Raw genomic sequence first — 21,116 nt, forward strand, 5'->3', positions numbered from 1 at the left:
TGTGTTCGGGCAGGGGGAGTGGATATTGAGAAACAATGAAGTCACATACGTCATGAAGTTCAACAGCGCCGGATGATTGTATAATGGCTTTTGTATTTAATGCTTTTTTCGAAATGTATCAACGTATCAAGTTAAAATTTACAAAATCTCTTAATTTCTTTGCTGTTTTGTGTTCCTTATAATTTTTGTAAGCACAGATGCGCTGTATAAATTATATTGTCTAACTCCGAGAACTTCTTAATAACTCTTTGTAATTATGAAATAAAGACTAAAGGATATATCAAAAGGAAATTTGCCTCTTTTATGACCGCTTAAATATTACGATTTATCACATTTAAATTTATAACTGTATCGAACATAAATACACATACGGCGTGAATATCATGAAAAATTTAATAAAAGAATATTTCTTGACACAAATGTACAGAAAAAATAAACATACCAATCTTAAATTCCTATAGTGTGATATTTTTTTTTTCCCAAGGGGGGGGGGGGGGGAGATTAAAATGCATAGCCTTTTATGCCTCATCATTCCATTGATTTTTTTTCAATACAACGGCATATAATGCAAAATGAGAGAGGTTTTTTAATAACACATACAGTTCGTAATACTCTCATATTTCGTCACACATACACATACATGCTCACAAACAATACATTGCACTCATTTAAAAACATCCCCTTGCACTCATTTTGCTATTTGATGTCGAGAGTGAGTCTCCCAATCATCCCAGTAAATGTTTTCCCATTTCGAGTCAGCATAACTCAGAATTCTCCAATTACCTGTGTTGTAATAAAATGTACTATTTGCGAAATAATTATCAAAGGCATTTTTCTAAACAAACCTAGGCACGTTATTATAATATAATCGATACTTGCACAATAACGAAAAAGATCAACTTTCTTACTCTTTAATAATAAAAGAGAATGATTCTGCCTTTCGGAGAAAGTTTGTTTGTTTGTTTTTTTGTTTGTTAAACGTCCCTTTCGAGAATTTTTCACTCATATTGAGAGGCCACCACTTGCCGATGGAGTGTGCAAATTTTAGACCTTTACTCGGCACTTACGACCATTGAGCAGTTAGGGATCATTTCCGTGCCAGCACCTACTGCGACACGGGACCTCGGTTTAAAGAGATACAGAATCAAATAGAATCCTACATCCCAATTTAAAAAAAGGAATATGAAATAAGTGCATTATATGATTTTTATTAAAAAATAACGTTTCTAGAAAAAATGAACAATATGCATTACCACATGAAGATATTGATTAGATTTTGTTCATTCCTGAAGTAATATTAGCAGGAATTTTAATCAAATTAAAGATCTGAAGATGGCCTTTCCGAAGATCCACATGTACATTACATGTAAATAATCACTGATTGTAAGAAGGTTAAGATAAGGATACAAATAGGCTTAAGGCTTTACCTATTGACAAAGGACGGGTGCGTGGATTTTCGTTTGCAAGAAAGAGGGGGTTATATTAGGCTTGTCCCAGAAAAAACCCAAATATTTATATTTTTGTTTTCGTTTCACCAAAGTTGAAAATTTGTATGAATCTTTTACACCTTTTGGGATTCCTACATTTGAATTCTAAAAAATATCTCTATAAATGACATTTTTTCTTCAACGCAGCACAGTTAAGGCTGCAGTAAGGAGGCGGGGCCTAAGAACTACGCAAGCTAACTTTCTATTCCCGCCTACATTTTACATCCATTTAATTCAATACTTATGACAATTTCACCGTAAAATCTTTGTTGAATGCAAAGAACAGTTCAATGGTAATTGACTGATAATTTTAATGCCAGTGTTAAAAAGTTAATTATTCCTAATTCCAGCTCTTAAAATAAGGGGGGTAGACGATATTTTCCATTGAAATCGGGCTTTAAAGCATCAACACATTTTAAAATATTCTTGAATATGAATAAATGTTCCTAAAATCCTTTCTTATGTTTTACGCATATAAAATTAAACATATATTATTTAAAAAATACAATATTTCAGTTGTAAAACCCTTTGAAAGTGGTAAAAAAATAAGCATTTTTGTAGTTTTTTGTCTGTAAACATACGTCCCCCCCCCCCCCCCCCCCGTGAAACACAAAGAGCTTTGGTATGAATTTGTAAAATGACAGTCCATATTACGTGTAAAAAGGAATTTTTTTCACGGGGGGAAAAGATGTTTTAAAAATATTTTCCGTTTTCCGTTGATTTCTATTGTGAAAAGCACAAGTTTTACCCAAATTATAGAGTTACCTCTCCTTGTTTTCCCAAAAAAGTAATGTTTTATGAAAATTCATATAAATATTTATATACATATGAAAAATCATCAAAATATGTTAACTTTTGAAAATCGACTTGGAGGTAGGCGGGAGAACAATGCTATCGTTCGCAGTTCTTTATACGGGAAATGCTTACTATGACATCACACAAAAATCTAAGTTCTTCAAATTACCTCAAAATGAAATGATTTGCTATTTTAAACCTATGAATAGCTTTAAACTACATCAATACTAACTAGTGCATGCATTATTGTCGTTGGATAAATCCCACACAGCAATATATAAACAATTCACTGATCGCAATGCACTTGTCAATGTGACGTCATATCGGAAAATTTGACGCAGTTTGTATGCAGTGAGAGGCGGATCAAGTTATATTTATACAATGAAAAATGTATTTTGTAATTAAATAAAATATAAATTGTAGATATATAAGAGGCCATTAACTTGGATGCGATGTCTGTTTTATGATTTTATTCATATACTTCCCGTACATTCCCTAGACAAGCGATACTGTCGTATATTTGTATGTAGATTCATTGAAGGGTAATAGAAGGGTCGTAATAAATCGATATATTGCAAGGGCATACCCTCAATGAATTATGACAAGCTTTAACACATAAACTCAAGAATTATGAAGATATTTGAAAAGTGCTGGGAACCTGTTGAAATCTTGCAAATGAATTAATTATATCTATATTTAATTGACTTGACCAGCAAAATATTCAACATACGGTCTAACAAATGTAATTTTAGCAATTAGATAGTAGAATCTAAATAGATTCGCAGCACTTTTCACAAACTACAAAGAGTGTTGAAAATAATTATATGTTAAACTTAGATTTTTAACTTGGTTATGCCCTCGCAATATTAGAATTTTTAGATGACCTCAATACTTCAGGTATATTTGTTAAAATCACGTGACTGCCACATCACGTAACAAGTCTTAATAAGAAATCTAATCGTCCTCAACATTTAGTTATCAACCACATTGCATTTGTCCGATAATAGTAAAGTCCTAAAAAGAAACGCCCATCCTTCTAAAGAATGTATTTTCTATCTAAAAAATTCGCCGATATTTCCATTTGGCACCTTAACTGTGCTGCGAAGTTAAAGTTATCTTATATAAATGCTGTCGGCGCAACACCGACGACGTCAAAATGTAGTTTCTAGCGTTTGTGATATTGTTGACGAATTTTACTTTTTTTCCCTATAGAATTTTTAAGTTTCTTTTGAGGCAGATATTGGACATTGCATTTGATTTCAGACAGTAACCGAGTGTATCATATCACACATTCAAGAGTCATTGAAAGATTGCATAACTGATTCAATGAATTTACTACAAAAGTTAAAACGGCTGTTTCCATGTGTGCATTTCCATGACTTCTAAGTTTGTCGTTATTTTTGTTCCTCTACGAAGGGCCTTCGTCCAGCAATCATTGATTTTTTAACAGGTATAATCCAGATTCCAAAGCACGGTTTTGTGTTGTTCAAGCGCTTCTAACTCTTTTACAGTACGGACAGGAGCCTTACCCCGCTCAACTCAGTACTGAATGAACATCTGATATACCACATTATCATCTAACGTCGCCATTTTAGTTATATCTAATGCAAAGCATTTGTATTTATAGCGTCATAAAATTGCCATTGATGACGTCAAACTAATGCATTTTCAAACATTAGTATCAAAGATGCATATAAATGCATGGAGTTGAAATGCATTCACTAGTTGTTTTGTAAAAATCATTTATAGTCAGAGATTCCATAAGATATAACTATTTGCTGTTTAAATTTCTCATCGAATTTACTTTTACAGAAAATATAACGAATAAATATAAGCATAAATAAGCATAAAGGCATAAGAATAAGAATATGAAGTATATAATCATAAATAATAATCCGTCTACACTCTTGCAATTATATTTAGATGCCTTGCAAATGATATCTGAGTGTCTCATGTTAACAGGAAAATCAATGGTAAGAACGACATAAAATCTCCTAAGAACGACATAAAATCTCGAAGGAATGACATACAGTACCAGTACCAACCAGACCCAACCTGACACAAAGCAGTCCCAGAGCAGTCCCATAGCGGTCCCAGAGCAGTCCCAGAAAGCAGTCCCAGCAGTCTCAGAAAGCAGTCCCAGCAGTCCCAGAAAGCAGTCCCAGCAGTCCCAGAGCAGTCCCAGAAAGCAGTCCCAGCAGTCCCAGAGCAGTCCCAGCGGTCCCAGAAAGCAGTCCCAGCAGTCCCAGTGGGCGGGGTTAATTAATTTAATGGGCGGAGCTTACTCAGAAATGAGATTACCAATAAACAATGTAACTATAAAAGGCAGTTGAAATTGATGATCCATTTCTTTCTGAGCAGTATCAATTCTCATGCGACAGTCATTTTTTAACTGTTAAGAAAATCACACTACGCGTATAGAAACAAATAATAAATATTGAACAAAGAAGACGTTCACACCTATAAATACCATGAATATTTAAACACAGTTTTGTGGTATATTAATTTTTCACCAAAATAAATCAATTTCTAAATTACTGTGATTGATATTGGTTTCCATATTTATTATTTTTTTAAATTTTTTTGTATAGATTATTAAGCTTGAGTTATTTATTTTCTATCAAAACTAGCTTTAAATAGGCCTTATAATTATAGAGCAAGGCCGATTTCCATACTATACTCTGAATGCAGTTTTCTTAAGTATACTGGAGCTTTTGAAAAATTCTTTGTGTATTATATTTCAGTCATGATTATTTTCACTGACTTGCCAATTTAATTATCGTTAAATTATCTATGTAACAGAAAACAATAATACTTTTATTATATAAACGTTTGAGAGTACATCTGTAAATCACGCGAATGGAACCCTCAGATTATGTTCAAAATCAATTAATCCCGAAATAAATTTATACACATATATTGAAACAAAGATTTTTTGCAGTACATAGATTGAAATTAGTGTCATTGTTGACCAGCATGTTCAGTGATGTGTAACACTGATACCCAAATAACATGCATTGACTTTCTGCTAATCATGCCCGAAGGCGATTGAAACTTCAGGTGTTGACACCATTTTATACATTTGTATTGCTTTTTATTAATCGGCAAGGAAAACACAAACAAAACAAAAAAGAAATAAGTCACAATTCCCAATATTTTAAAATGTTTATAAATTTACTCTTTTAATTACTTGTTTATAAATCAAAAACAAATTCATAAATAAATCCCCCAATAATTGTTCACAAATATAATGTTTTAAATGACTGAAGAATGGTAGAATAATTTTATTTCATGGTCATTTAATACATTATTAGGTTTTATTTGAGGGCGGTAAAAATAGCATGGAATGCTCTTTTTTAGCATGCATATGGTTTTAGCTTTTCAATTAAAAAAAAATCCAGTACAGTACGTCCCTCTGAATGTCTTATTGTAATGACAAGTTTGCTTGTTTTTTTTTTTTTTTTTTTTTTTTTTTTTTTTTTTTTATATAGTGCTAATGCAAACTTTGAGTACATGTACATTCCGTAACTTGACAGCATTAATTAATTAAAAAGGCCTCGATATTTTTTTCAAACACCTGTATTAAAGTTTTAATTAGCATTAATTATTTAAATAGGCCTAGATATTTTTTTTTTTCAAACACCTGTATTAAAGTTTAATTTAAAGGATAAAAGTCATCTCCTGACTTCCCTTTTAACTACTTTCATTTTTTTAAATTAATTCTAGACTACAATTGTGTAAATTTACAGCCCCTGAAGACATTTAGTAATTACATGTATATCTATCTCTACTTATTAAAATGTAAAAAAATAATCCTTGTTTTTTTTTTTATTCTTTATCTTAACACCTCTCTGCTGAAAGTAAACAAAACAACAACAGGGAGCCTGCAAATTCAGAATACACAAGGGGCGGAGCTATCATGTCACTCAGAACCTTTTTCATGCATGAGTGAACAAAGCAGTCCCAGGGACTGCTGGGACTGCTGGGTCTGCTTTCTAGAGCAGTCCCACAGCGGTCCCACAGCAGTCCCACAGCAGTCCCGGAGCGGTCCCAAAGCAGTCCCGGGGACTGCTTTTTGGGACTGCTTAGGTGTCAGGTTGGGTCTGGTTGGTACTGTAAAATCTCCTGAGAACCACATAAAATCTCCCAAGAATGACGGAAGAAGTTAATTACATGTATGTCATTTATCTTACTAGAATTGGTATCTTCTCTTTATCCATACTTAACCAAAAATACTCTAAGTGTAAGAAAGATGTTCAATAATGCATTATGATTAATGCTTAGTATGAAAAGTTTATGCTTGGTATGAAAAGCTTCTGCTTTGTATGGAAAGTTTGTGACTTGTATGGAAAATTTGTATTTTAATGATAAATTAACATCGCCTCAAACCCCCTTTTCTAACTACCAAAAGAAATGATAGAAAATGAAGATCTCTAACCTAGATATGGTTTCCCCATCTTGTGCATGAATGGATACAATTTTATTCTCACTCAGCTACGTTAAGGAAGGCCTGAGTTCATATTTGTGATGCACCGTAGGGGAAGTTTCATTGTGACATCATTAAAAACTTAACAAGCGACAAAAATCACAAATTTAACCACATGATGATGCGTAAATAACAACTCAAATTCATTTCTTTCATTAATTATTTATTTAAGCATGTAAAATCACAACGTTTGATAACAAAACTACCGAGTTATAAGAAGCCAGTCTTGTGTCATAAATGACGTCACTATCCTTGACTTGACGCAGTACAAGTGATCCAGAGGAGTGGACCCATTGGTTTAGTAATTACAAAATGCTTAAATAAATATGAAATCATCACCAATTTTTAAATCTACCCAATAGAACAAAAGGGAAATAATTTATTTAAAAACAATTAAATAGATTACCAAATCATCTTGTTCCTTTGGAGCTGCACAGAGACAGAGAATATAAAGAATATCGATAAAACGATAAGCGTATTCCTAATTACAATGTATCCTCAAAAGTGCAAGGGTATAGACTAGACTGTTTGAACTGAAATATGGAATCTCAATTGCTTATATCATGTATATTTTAAAAAGTGCTGGGGGCTGATTCTGGTCGGCATAACATCATTTTTATTCATAACTGAATTTAAGCGAAGTAGGAATTTTTAGCTATTGTACGCATTTTCGGCAAATTAAGCAGTGTTTCTCAAACAGAACAAACTAGCTCCCAATACTTTTCGGATAGACGATGTAATCATTTTTTAATCTATATCAACATTTTTCTCCAAAAACATGCATATGCCCTTGCACTAGAGTCATTTTCTACATTCAGCTTAGCGATTCTATTTTTATACCAGTCATGTGAAACACAGCTGATATATGCGATGTAACTGGTACTGAGTATGGCACAAACCTATCCATTGCGGATATCTACGAGGGGTGATCAAAAGGTTCGCGAACTATCTCTATATTTAAAAAAAAACAGAATTCAGATCAAAATGAAATTTAGCACAAATATAGTCTTACACATGTTCTATAAATAGCAGATGTTAAATAATGTTTTGCTCCGTGTTTGTGACGTCACAATGTGAAAATGGCGTCAGTATGTAGGTCACTTGTGCAGAAAAAATGGTTGACTCAGTCGTACTCGAGCAACGAACGGCTGTAAAGTTTAACGTATATCCCTGAAATTCCTTTGCAGTAGAATATAATAATTTGTACAAGGTTTATGAAGACAAAAGACTTAGCAGAAGTTCAATAATTAATTGGATTGAATGTTTCAGTGAAGGCTTGGAGATGGTTTAAAATGATGTTTATTCTGTTGCCCAGCGAAAGCAAGCCGGTAAAAAGATGTGTCCTTAGTTGAGCAATTTGTTTTGAAAGATCGCCAAGTTACAGTAAGAAAAATAGTTGAATATGTGAGCAATAATATAGTTATTGAATTCCTAAAATATCATTTACTTTAGACTTTAAACATATGAGATATGAAAAAAGAAGGGGTCCATGCTTTTTCCACATTGGATAAACTACGCTCCCGAGACAGAGGACTCGGGTTGTGATGGTCACCATGCTAATTTTGGGAAGGGATATCCTAATCCATCAATCCTACTGGCGAGATTTAACCATTTCTGACAGATGGTCTGTTCTTGTTAAAATTACTTGCGTGGTAAGAAATATAAGACTCGGAAAAATCTCTTAGCTTCTGTGAACGGACCGCTAGGAAGCATGTCACGTGACCGCCTGGATCACGTGATTCGCGCATGGGCAGAACAATGACAGATGTGTAATAAAATTGGAGATGACTACTTTAAAAAGTATTGAACACTTAAACCTCCTTTTATGTCTTTTAAGGAAGTAATTCAATTAATTCCCGAACTTTTTGATCACCCCTCGTATATTACCTTTCCCTCATGTATACAGTTACTTTGTTACAAAGATTTTCAAAAATAATACATATTAAGAAGGTGCTAAGATCGTATTTTCCAATTCCTTCCTTCACATGGCCGAGCATCAATAAATTAATTATCATCCGTTTGGCACTTAATATGCATACATTTTCTTTATACATCACAATTAATTTGTTTCCCCCACGATGCAGATAACATGACTGTTTATCCTAAACAAGTAATATTTCAAAGAAAAGTCAAATAAATATACAATGGCCAAGTAATTGAAAATATTGAATAAATCTATATAAAAAAATCGATTTTTATTATTCAAGATGCCAAACATTTGTTTTTTTTCCAAACTATCAAGGTTTTGAATGACTTTATAAAACTATAAATCAATAGAGGATATATTATGGAAGGCATTGAAGTATTATATTTCAACATTTCCTTTTATTGAGTTAAAATAGAAGAAAATTTATATATCTGATTACTTCCTGTCCTAACAACAACACCCGTTGTATTATATATAATCTAGAGTACTTTTGTAAGGAAATGCAATCGATATGTGTGCATATAAACAATATATTATATCAAAACTAACTTGCATCTTTCAATTCAATTTCAATCCATACAAAATTATCAAAAGGATTGGTTAGTTAAAATAAACATTGTTTTTAATTGATAAGAAAGCTTACATTACATTCTCTTTTGGGAGGTAATTGAAATATCAATAATCACCTCCTGCATTGTTGTATCCGTCACATGAATTATTACACGAACATCGAAATGATAGAATGTAGTTTATTACGATTTCTAATAATGTTCTTTATCTTTTACCTCCCCTGTTATCTTTATAACCTTAAGACATATTTTTTATTGGTTTAAAAAAGTGATAGAGACAAATTTCAAACAATTTATTTTAAGGATATTTTACAATGATGTAGAATATGATGGTTGGATTTGAGAATACTTTTATGCCCCCGTATCGAAGATTCGGAGGGATATAGTTTTTGCCCTGTCCGTCCGGCTGTCTGTTTGTCTGTTTGTCCGCAAAAACTTTAAACTTGCCCATAACTTTAAATTGGTTAGAGCTATGGCTTTCATATTTCACACATGTATTCCTTATGAAAAGACGTTTCTTTAGGTACCACCATATTTGACCTTTTGACCTTGACCTTTCAGTTTGACCCAGTTTTGCAAAATTTATCAAACTTTAACCTACTTCACATGTTTAATCCTATTGGCATCCTTTGGATACAAACAACTTTGACCCTTTGACTTTGACCTAGGAGTTTGACCTACTTTTGAAAAACTTTAACCTTGGCCATAACCTTTGAATTGTTAGTGCTAGAGCTTTCTTACTTCACAAGTATAATCCTTGTGACAGGACCTTTCTTTGGATACAAACAGCTTTGACCCTTTGACCATGACCTAGGAGTTTGACCTACTTTTGGAAAACTTTAACCTTGACCATAAATTTTGAACAATTGCTAGGGCTTTCAAAGTTCACATGTATAATCCTTATGACAAGGCCCTCCTTTGGTTACAAACATCTTTGATCTTTTGACCTTGACCTTGGACTTTGAGTTATTTATGAAAAACTTTAACCTTGGCAATAACTTTTGAACGGTTGGTACTAGGGCTTTTATACTTCACATACTTAATATTTGTCACACGAACTTTCTTTGGATACCAACAACTTTGACCCTTTGACCTTGACCATGGACATTTACCTATTTTTGAAAAACTTTAGCCTTGGCCATAACTTTTGAACAGTTGATGCTAGGGCTTTCATACTTCAAATATATAATTCTTTTGACAGGACCTTTCTTTGGATACCAACAACTTTGACCCTTTCAACTTGACCTTGGAATTTGACCAACTTTTGGAGAATTTTAACCTTGGTTATATCTTTTGAACGACGGGTGCCTCGGCTTTAATATTTCATCTGTGTATTTCTTGGGAGAAAGCTTTTCCTTGGGTACCATAAATTTTGATCATTTGACCTTGATGTTTGACATACTTTTGAAAAAAAAGTTTGTTTCCATATCTTTTAAATGGTTGCTGCTAGGGCTTTCATATTTCACAGGCAAGACCTTACTTTAGGTGTAAACATATTTGATTTGCATTTGAGAAAGTTTAGCATTTGCTATAAGTAGCCATACGAGGGCATCACAATTGCATCTTGTTTTTTTTAAGAAAATGCAATCATTAAACATAAGAACTAATTCCAACCCCCTCAAAACTCACTCACAATTTCAATTATGTCCTGTAATATGCCTATTAAGGCCACGAATCTGACTCAACTGTAAGATGCTTGTATATCAATTTAGCAGTATGTAGCAATGTAATTCTCGAGAAACATTTTCCCAAAAAAAATCGTTATGTTTCAATAGGATATTTTGAGATCCCATTTGCGGCGAAATCCATGCCCTTTTTGTTATATTTTGACGATAAATAAACAAAACAAAATGCAAGGCAAAACATTTCAACGAACAAAGGCGTGTTAAAAACTTGATTTTCTCAAGAAAATGGAGAATATATTAGAGGATGCAAATTTATTCAAGGAAACCTGGCAAATAATAAAATACCTGAGAGAATCCAGACAACCTGTAGTTCAATGCTTTTGTATAAAGCACCTTACATATACATTGTACATGTATACGTCCTTGTAAAGAATCAGAAACCGCGTAAAGAGTGGTCGATATAAACAAATTATATCCATGGCATAGAATTATTTTAAAAATATGATATTGCATTGAAGTAATTAGAATCTATTCAAAGTAATTAAAACCATTAATATAGGTGAATAATAATATTAAATCTCGCATTTTATTTATTAAAGTTTGATTTTGTAAAATGTCAGTTAATAATGTTGATGTCTTTCCAACACATATTGATACCGTTGATGGGCTTACAAAATTAATTCAATAACGCAACGCTATTTATCCGCTTTGAATGGCAGTTTATGTATACTTTCAGAATGATATTGGTTGCGCATGCTTGAAGCTATTTTGTTATTTATCCTGGTTACCGATTAAAGACCCATCTAAACCTTAGTTTGCGACTCTTGGATTATTTTTGAAACAACTCTCACTTAAGTTCATTTGTATTAACATTTTGTATAATGTTTGGTCTGCAAATTCTTTTATTTATTTATATCATGCCCCATGCCGTAATGGGACAAACTGACAATTCTACCAACATAAAAGTAACCGCTCAGGGCCAATGCATAGCATCTAGCAAAGTCATTAAGGTTTTAACCATCATAGGACAGAAACAGTGCATTCGAAAATGCTTACAGATTAGTCAATGCAGGTCTGTGAACTATCGAAAACAACAGCTAAACTGTGAACTTATTGCAGCAAAACACGGGGAATCGGGGACCTCTTTAGTTCTGGATTCAGAGTGTGACTACATTGAAATGGAAAATCAGCCACAGGTTAGTAAAGTTTCTGCTCTGTTCCTATGATATAGTCCAGTGAGTATTATACAATTATGCACTCTTTTAATTATGAACACAGTTTGATATTTTTTAAGGAATATCAAGCTATATTCACCAGAATTTCGATAAGATTACACAGTTTTAACTTCTGCGATTTCCCTTTTAAATATGTAAGGCATCATTTCCCGTCGAAATATTTGGATAATGAGCAAGTCATTGTTTTGGACAAGCGAGGTATATTTTTAGCAAATTATTTAATTCGATCGGCTTAGGAAAATAAGACAAAATGTCAATTTGTTTGAGTATTTTGACAGAGAAGCTTATACATGATAATATATGTAATGAGAACCAAATACAATTTTCAAAGAAAGAAAATATTAAGGATATTTGTATTTAAAATATTGCTGTGATGTCATTCCTTTGTTCTTTCAGTCTAAAAATTTACCGGAGGCAGTCCGATATAAGTGAGCAGTTTGATATTAATTCTATAATCAGACTGTCTAAGTACAGATATCCTTCTAAATCTGACTGTTAATGAACAATGGAAATTAAAATGTGATTATTTAGCAAAACAGCAATCCTTAATCTTTATGTGTACAATTATTATTTCAAACGGAATATTATTTGTTGATCACATAATATTGGGGAAAAAATAAATTATAAGTACAAGAATACACTGTAAAAGAAAGGAGAGATAAAAAATTCATACACAAGCTCCCAGGACTTGAAAGAAACTTGCTTAACGTAAAGCAATGTTTTCATTACGTGTTAAAAATTCAGAAATACCCTTCTCTAATTTTTTTGTTTGTTTGTATTTGTTTAACGTCCTTCTCGAGAATTTTTCACTCATATGGAGACGCCACCACTTGCCGGTGGAGACCTGCAAGTTTTGTCCTATACTCGGCATTTACGGCCATTGAGCAGTGAGGGATCTTTTTCGTGCCAGCACCTTCTGCGACACGGGACCTCGGTTTATACGGTCTCATTCGAAGGACCGGTCTCCACGTCCCACAGTGGGATTCGAACCCGCGACGTAAGGATCAACTCCTTACTCCGCGACTCTAGAGTAGACGCTCTAACCACTGCGCCACGCGGGCGACCCTTCTCTGGTTTGAAACCATTTAATATGTAAAAATATATGTAAATTATGTAAAAACCAGAGTTGGCTGGTAAATCTGTCATTTTAAAAACAGAAGAGCTCTACTTCTGGCCATTATCCATTGCACAGGCAATCCTTTATAAAGTTTTTCTCAATGTCTTAAGTAGAAATTAATATACCTTCAGCATCTGCTTTTTTCCGGGCATGTTTGTTCAGCTTAAAAAGTTCCAATCGGTATTTTCCCCTACATTCCCCCAAAATATCATTCCATTCCAAACAATTCTATCTTTACATACTACAATTGTGTAGCTGATTAACAAAAATACTGAGTAGTTTTCATTAAAGCAACCATTCTTAAAACAATGTTTCAATGGTCATTCACACGTTTTCTTTTGTTACAATATCAGACCGCCTCAGGTAAATCAAGGGGCAATGTTTTAAGTACGATATATGCCTCATACAATTCTGTATGAAAAGAAAAAAAAAACATCAGACAGTATTCTGCTCTAAAGGACCTCAAACTGTCAGATTTTTTTTTCATACAGAACTGTATTTGGCATCTATCCATATATCTATTGCTATGTCTTATTTATAGGCACGGGTGAATATCCATAGCTTGATGTAGTTAGTTTTATGTGAATAAAGATGGGGAACGCCTTAAAAGTTAAATCAACTCCTGGCGAAGAGTAGGCCAAGGTGACTTAGGTAGCGTAATGGCACATGAGTCTTTTTTTTTTTTAAGGAGCTGGCTGGATCTTGTAAGACAACATCGTGTAAAGAGGAGTGTGTGGCCCTGAGTAGCGGAAAACCATTCTGCATACAAGACAGTGAGTAAAAATGATATTTATTATATCACTCGTTCTGCAAACACATTTTTGCTTAAGAACTTTTCAAGCATCTTGGAAAAAGAATTGAAAAACGGATATTTGCTTTTAGTCTAGGACAAGAGTTGACCAGGCTTTGATTAAGGATGGGTAAACCATAGCAAAAAGATCTTTACTGGAAAAATTTAAGTATTTATAAGCCTTCGATAAGCTGTAATATATATTTGCAATTGCTACTATAACAAAATGATGCAGATCCATTTTAGACATATAAAAGGATGTCCTAACGTCAGATTTTGAAAGTCAACAGTTAAGTAACAGAAAATGTTTCCAAAATGCCACTCGATATACATTTATTAATGTTTTTTCAACCATGCAATTGTCTTCGCAGTTCATTACTAGAGATAATTACAAATATACATAGGAAAAAATAATCATTTTAAAGAAAATATGACTAGAACAATTTTGCATTTTCTAGTTGAAAATTTGTTAACATATTTCTAGACAAAACATTTTGTATTCACCGATAATTAAAAATATAAAATTAATGTTTCTGATATATATGTGGTATTTTTGTTCCTCGATTTATTTCAATTGTTATACATCGCCTTGTGTAAAAATTGCAAGATATTCAAAGATCAGTTCCAATTTAATTTTGGAACCATAAGCATTGATATAAAAGAAATCTGAAACAGGCGAAAGTGTCCCTATTGTCACAGATTATTTGAAGCTTAGTGTGCCTTTATATTTATGATATGAAAATAACGTTATTTTCTTGTACGTTGTATGAATGACTACAGCCTGAAGATGGAAGACTTTTTTTTATGATCGGCACTTTCAGTTGCCTGTGAATGTTACTTATTATTAAGAATAAAACCACTGTTTACCTTTTTACCTTCTTACTAGTGGTCTTCCTACTTAGTGTTAGGTGGAACATGTTACACAAATCATCGCAGATGAAACATATTTACGAAGGGGAATCAATTTTATTATATGGAGTTTCAATGTCTTCGTGAAGAGTCGTTCTTTTTTAGTTAATCTTTTTGCCGAAAGTGCTTCAAAACAAGGACATAATAGTAAATTGTGCATACACGTGTACTTTTATTGCTGAAAGTGAGTGAACGGTTTAATGATAGAACATGTACATGTTAAATGTATAAACCTTTTGCATTACAATTTTAATCAGGTTAATTGGAGAAAACTTAAGTATATTAAAACTTTTGACATTTTTTTCTACTATTTCTTTATTATGGTTTTATGCAGAGCCATATTAATGTAGTGAAAATATTTTTTTTTTCACTTTATTGTCTTGAAGGTGTTGGGATTCATTAAAGGTTATTTTATGTTTTACACTTGTGTTTGCAATCGGTTCTTAAAACAGAAATTAATCTTTTGAAGGGTCAAAAAATGATTTTGAGATCGATATCAAATCTCACTTTTTATGCAAAATTGCAACGATTTTCAAGGAAGTTAAAGGTCATTTTCAAAAGAAGGTCTTAAGAATTTGAATACTAATTTCCATAAACGATCAACAAACATATTACTAAAGACAAATTGATGAAATAACCTTTAAAACATATTTTTAGAAAATGCATGTATGACCAAATTTTCTTACTTTCAAAATCCTTGTAGAAATATGGTTATACAGTACCAACCAGACCCAACCTGACACAAAGCAGTCCCAGAGCAGTCCCGGGGACTGCTTTCTGGGACTGCTCTGGGACTGCTAAAGCAGTCCCAGAGCAGTCCCACAGCGGTCCCAGAGCAGTCCCAGAGCGGTCCCAGAGCAGTCCCAGCGGTCCCAGAAAGCAGTCCCAGCGGTCCCAGAAAGCAGTCCCAGCAGTCCCAGTGGGCGGGGTTAATCAATTTAATGGGCGGAGCTTACTCAGAAATGAGATTACCAATAAACAATGTAACTATAAAAGGCAGTTGAAATTGATGATGCATTTCTTTCTGAGCAGTGTCAACAAATGTTTACAATTCTCATGCGACAGTTATTTCTGAACTGTTAAAAAATATTTCTGAACTGTTAAAAAATAACACTAGGCGTATAGAAACAAATAATATTGAACAAAGAAGACGTTCATACCTACTAATAACCTGAATATTTAAAATCAGTTATGTGGTATATTAATTTTTCACCCAAATAAATCAATTTCTTAATTTACTGTGATTGATATTGGTTTTTTTTTATTTAATTTTATTATCGTTAGATTCTCTATGTAACAGAAAACAATAACACTCTTATTATATAAACGTTCGAGTGTACATCTGTAAATCACGCGAATGGAACCCTCAGATTATGTTCAAAATAAATTAATCCCGAAATAAATTTATACACATTTATTGAAACAAAGATTTTTTTGCAGTACATAGATTAAAATTAGTGTCATTGTTGACCAGCGTGTTCAGTGATGTGTAACACTGATACCCAAAATAACATGCATTGACTTTCTGCTAATCATGCCCAAAGGCGATTGAAACCTCAGGTGTTGACACCATTTTATAATCTGTATTGCTTTTTATTATTTGGCCAGGAAAACACAAACAAAACAAATAAGAAATAAGTCACAATTCCAAATATTTTCAAATGTTTCTTTTTTATTTAAAAATAAATTTACTCTTTTAATAACTTGTTTATAAATCAAAAACAAATTCATAAATAAATCCCCCAATAATTGTTCACATTGTTTAAATGACTAAAGAATGGTAGAATAATTTTACTTCATTGTCATTTAAAAAATTATTAGGTTTTATTTGAGGGCGGTAAAAAAAATAGCCTGCTCTTTTTTAGCATGGTTTTAGCCTTTTCAATTTAAAAAAAATCCAGTACAGTATGTCCCTCTGAATATCTTACTGTAAGTTTGTTTGTTTTCTAAATAGTGCTAATGCAAAAATTGAGTACATAATTTGACAGCATTAATTAATTAAATAGGCCTAGATTTTTTTTTCAAAACACCTGTATTGGAGTTTTAATTAGCATTAATTAATTAAATAGGCCTAGATATTTTTTTTCAGACACCTGTATTAAAGTTTAATTTAAGGAATAAAAGTCATCTCCTGACTTCCCTTTTTAACTACTTTCTTCCCTTTTTAACTACTTTCATTTTTTAAAATTAATTCTAGACTACAATTATGTAAATTTACAGCCCCTGAAGACATTTAGTAATTACATGTAAATCTATCTCTACTTATTAAAAAAATTTCTAAGAAATCCTTGGGTTTTTTTTTAATTCTTTATCTTAAACACCTCTCTGCTGAAAGTAAACAAAACAACAACAGGGAGCCTGCAAATTCAGAATACACAAGGGGCGGAGCTATCATGTCACTCAGAACCTTTTTCATGCATGAGTGAACAAAGCAGTCCCAGAAAGCAGTCCCAGGGACTGCTGGGACTGCTGGGTCTGCTTTCTAGAGCAGTCCCACAGCGGTCCCAGAGCAGTCCCACAGCAGTCCCAGAGCAGTCCCAAAGCAGTCCCGGGGACTGCTTTCTGGGACTGCTTAGGTGTCAGGTTGGGTCTGGTTGGTACTGTACGTAATCAGATATGTCAGCAATACAAACTTAATCAATATAAAAGTAACCGATCATTAACTTGCTGCATAGTGAAATTATTTTTGTCAATATCCTCTTAATTATTCCATTAATGTTCCAATTTAGTTATTTGAGCTACCATATTGCAGAATGTCCTACATCATGGAAGATAAACAGGGGAAAGAAGTACTGCTTCGCGAAAAAGTCACTTCAATGGCAGGCTGCCAGGGTACGTTTTTTAGAGAGCTGGATGATGATGGCAATATCTTGTAAAGAAGAAGGGATATAAACAAATTAAAAAATGCAAAATTGCTAGCTGAAAAATGTGATTTTATTTCGATTTAAATTGAAGTAAATGGCTAGAAAATCACATTCACTTCTTTAGGATCCTAAAATTGGTAATTTGTTGAACATTCAGGCTCCCTAACAAAATAAGGATGCCTCGTGCTTTCATAAAAAAATGTCAGATCATTGATAGTGTCAAAAGAAGGGGTATTTTTTATTTCTTTTTTTAATTAAATAAGACACTGACAGCCAACAATCGCATTTAGTACCCATGAGAACTCCGACAGATTTTTGGAAGGCGTGAATTCCATAAACTACATAGATAATTTCAATAGAAACTCAAGCATATTTTAAGGATCAATTTAGGAGTACTTGTATCTACAATCAGAATGTTTTTAACAAAATAATTTTGCAAATGACGAATGACAAGATGAGTAAATTCTACTTTATTGAAAAGGCAGCTGTTTATGATGTCAAAAAGCCTGGACTTTTTTTTATGGAGAGGAATGGTTAAATAATGTGTTGAAAAATCGTACGTTTTGATGTTATTGATTTTGGGGAAAAAAAAATTGTGTTTTCAAATTTTCTAAAAGTTACTTGGAGTTTCTAAGAATCCACATCTGATTTAGATCACTTCTCGAATATGTTGTTGTACAGTATTCATGAAGTTTCTCCTTCACTGCTCTGAATATTTTAGAGAGGTCCAAAAGAAAGAGATTTGGTAAAACATTTACTGGAACCCTTCTGTATTTTTTATGTAGTTTACGAATCCAGTATATCGTATAGTTCGGTAATTCAAATTTAATTTGAGTGTTTGGAATATTAAAAATATTTAAAACTGACATACGATTTTGTAGAAATTCCTCCGTAAAAAGGGAACATAGAGTATACGTTAGATTTTGACAAAATTAAATCCAGGTTCATCCAAAATACATTGAAATAATGAGCCTTACAAATAAAGGCAATTTTATAACCTGCTTTTTCGGCTGGGACCAGTACATATTGATCGTGTAATCTATTTTTTTTTAATTCTGAATTATTGGAGACAGCGTATAGATGGCTTTCATATTGTCCCTCAGCCGTGAAACGGGAGATTTTACCATCCATCGGATACGTTTAATCAATTCTAACAAAGTGCCAAGGTCTTTTTCATGCTTGGCCTGTCGCCTGGGTAATTTTCCACAGAATATCTAACATTAGTGAAATTATGACTCCAGTTGAAATATCGGAGTTCCATAAATTTTGATTCGTTTGAAATAAGTGATTTAAGGTCACAATTCCTTAGTTGGAAAATTGAAGTCCGAGGAACAAAAGGGCTTCTCGAGCAGTATAATCCTCTTTAAAACACTACAGTTTAAAAAGATCATGATTTGTAATACCGTATTCCTTGTCCATTCAAATCAAAAACTTTCTTTTATTTGGTGATGTATTTGCTGTGAGGACTGTTGGCACATTTCATGACAAAAAAAAAATAAAAATAAATAAAAAAATTAAAAAAAAAATAAAAATAAAAAATAAAAAATAAAAAAACATTCTTGATGGTGTAGATGGCCTCAGAACAGAGGTAAATTCAAATCAATATTAAACAATTTGTGATGCCAAATTGAAAAAAAACAGTGCCTCTTGTGCAGCGTTATTTCTAAGAGCTGAAATATTTTAATTTTAGAATACTTTTTTATTTAATTTTAGTTTAGTATCTTAAAGATAGAGAAAGAGTATGTCTTAAACAATTTTTTTATGCAATGGTGAGTTGGATGAAAAGTTAAGATGCAATAAGTCGAAATAATTTAACATCTGATACTCTTCATGCCAGTTTTTGTTTTCTAGGGCACTTAGATATTTTGACATACTCCACCAAAATATAATATATTAATGAATCGCTGGAGATTAAATTGAAGATAAGTCATTATTACGCCAGAAGGTTCCTGAAATACGTGTTTTTTTTTTTTTTTTTTAAATTCACCAACAGGAAATATTATTCCATCCCATTGTACTTTTTCAGGCTAATAAGTATATTTGTATTCTAGTCAATTGTAACCATAGACACATACTTTAATGTGATTTTAATATTTAATTAAGATACGTATTTTGTTGTCAAGAATCAAAATTTTAAAATTCTTCTACATTATTTACCTTCAAAGTTCAAATATGAAAAATAATAATAAAAATAAAGCACTTGTTTAAAAAAAGTGCATTACAAGACCATATATTTAAAAAATGCTCTTAAAAGACAAACTTGTACACAAATTTTCATAAAACTCTTGTGTGTCCTTAGATAACAACTATGATGGATTTGAAGGATATGTTTGTCCGTTCTTATTTAGAAGCTTGTAGGTCTTCACATTATCTAAAAAGTGAAGTGAATATATTTCTAAGAGAGTGTGGGTAACCTATTTACTAAAACAAGGAAAAAAATACCTATTTTTTTGTTTTCGGACAAAATGATAGCATGTTTGAAATAATACTGAAAAGATAAATTTGCAAAATTGGAAATATGCACTAAACACCACATTTGTAGTTCTTTTCCCTCATTGATAACCGCATTCTGTTTCTCCGTTTTGTGAACACATTTAAGTTTGATTTTATCCTTTCAGGATAGCTGCATTTCGATGGGAGCACATCTTGTGGTAATAGAAACTGAAGCTGAACAAACCTGGATTCAAGGCCAAGGTGCTAGTTTGTTTTCTCTTCGTTTTGAGTACTGAACACCAGTTCCTTTAAGTGTATTTATCGGACAAAGGTGAAAGGACATATTATCAATAATTTTCTAAACACGAACGCACAGCTTTAATTACTAAAAATAGGGTGAATTCAATTCGTATCGAACACCTTAAAGCATACTTTTAAGACGAATTATTGCTATAACTGATAATAATAATAAATAATAATTAAAAAAAATTCGGTAATTTGATCAAGGATCGGACCACGTACACCTTGGATTTGACATTCTAAATATGTTTGAATTAAAATTTTTTAAACTGAATTAATATTGAATTATTTGCAAAAAACTGATAAAAACAAGATACATGTATAAGTAAAACCTGAAAGTAAAATCATTTTATAAATTAGCATTGCAGTTTTAAAACAGTAGATTAAAAAATAGGTTTTGCGGGTAAGTTAAGGCTACTCCCAGGTATTCTCACTTGCCGATACAATATGACGTTATAGTACGCTATACAACGTAAATCTTAGATATAACAATTCTTTCTATTTATATTTAAAGACTTATTTCAGGTCCTAGAAATAAATAAAAGCATACGAAACATAATATAAACCAAATCTTGACAT

The 21,116-nt window shown here is 32.4% G+C and overlaps 1 protein-coding gene across 1 annotated transcript; it reads left to right on the forward strand.

Moving 5' to 3' along the window:
- Window positions 1–11,821: 11,821 nt before the first annotated feature.
- Window positions 11,822–20,533, forward strand: LOC133178779 (uncharacterized). The gene is made up of 4 exons (XM_061313479.1): window positions 11,822–12,085; window positions 13,930–14,014; window positions 17,693–17,772; window positions 20,423–20,533. The coding sequence occupies exons 1-4, from the start codon at window positions 11,822–11,824 to the stop codon at window positions 20,531–20,533; spliced, it is 540 nt and encodes a 179-aa protein (XP_061169463.1).
- Window positions 20,534–21,116: the final 583 nt, after the last annotated feature.

Source organism: Saccostrea echinata, unplaced genomic scaffold, assembly GCF_033153115.1.
Source record: "Saccostrea echinata isolate AGI-Se365-2 ecotype Australia unplaced genomic scaffold, CSIRO_AGI_Sech_v1 ptg000003l, whole genome shotgun sequence".
In the NCBI taxonomy this organism is placed as follows: domain Eukaryota; kingdom Metazoa; phylum Mollusca; class Bivalvia; order Ostreida; family Ostreidae; genus Saccostrea; species Saccostrea echinata.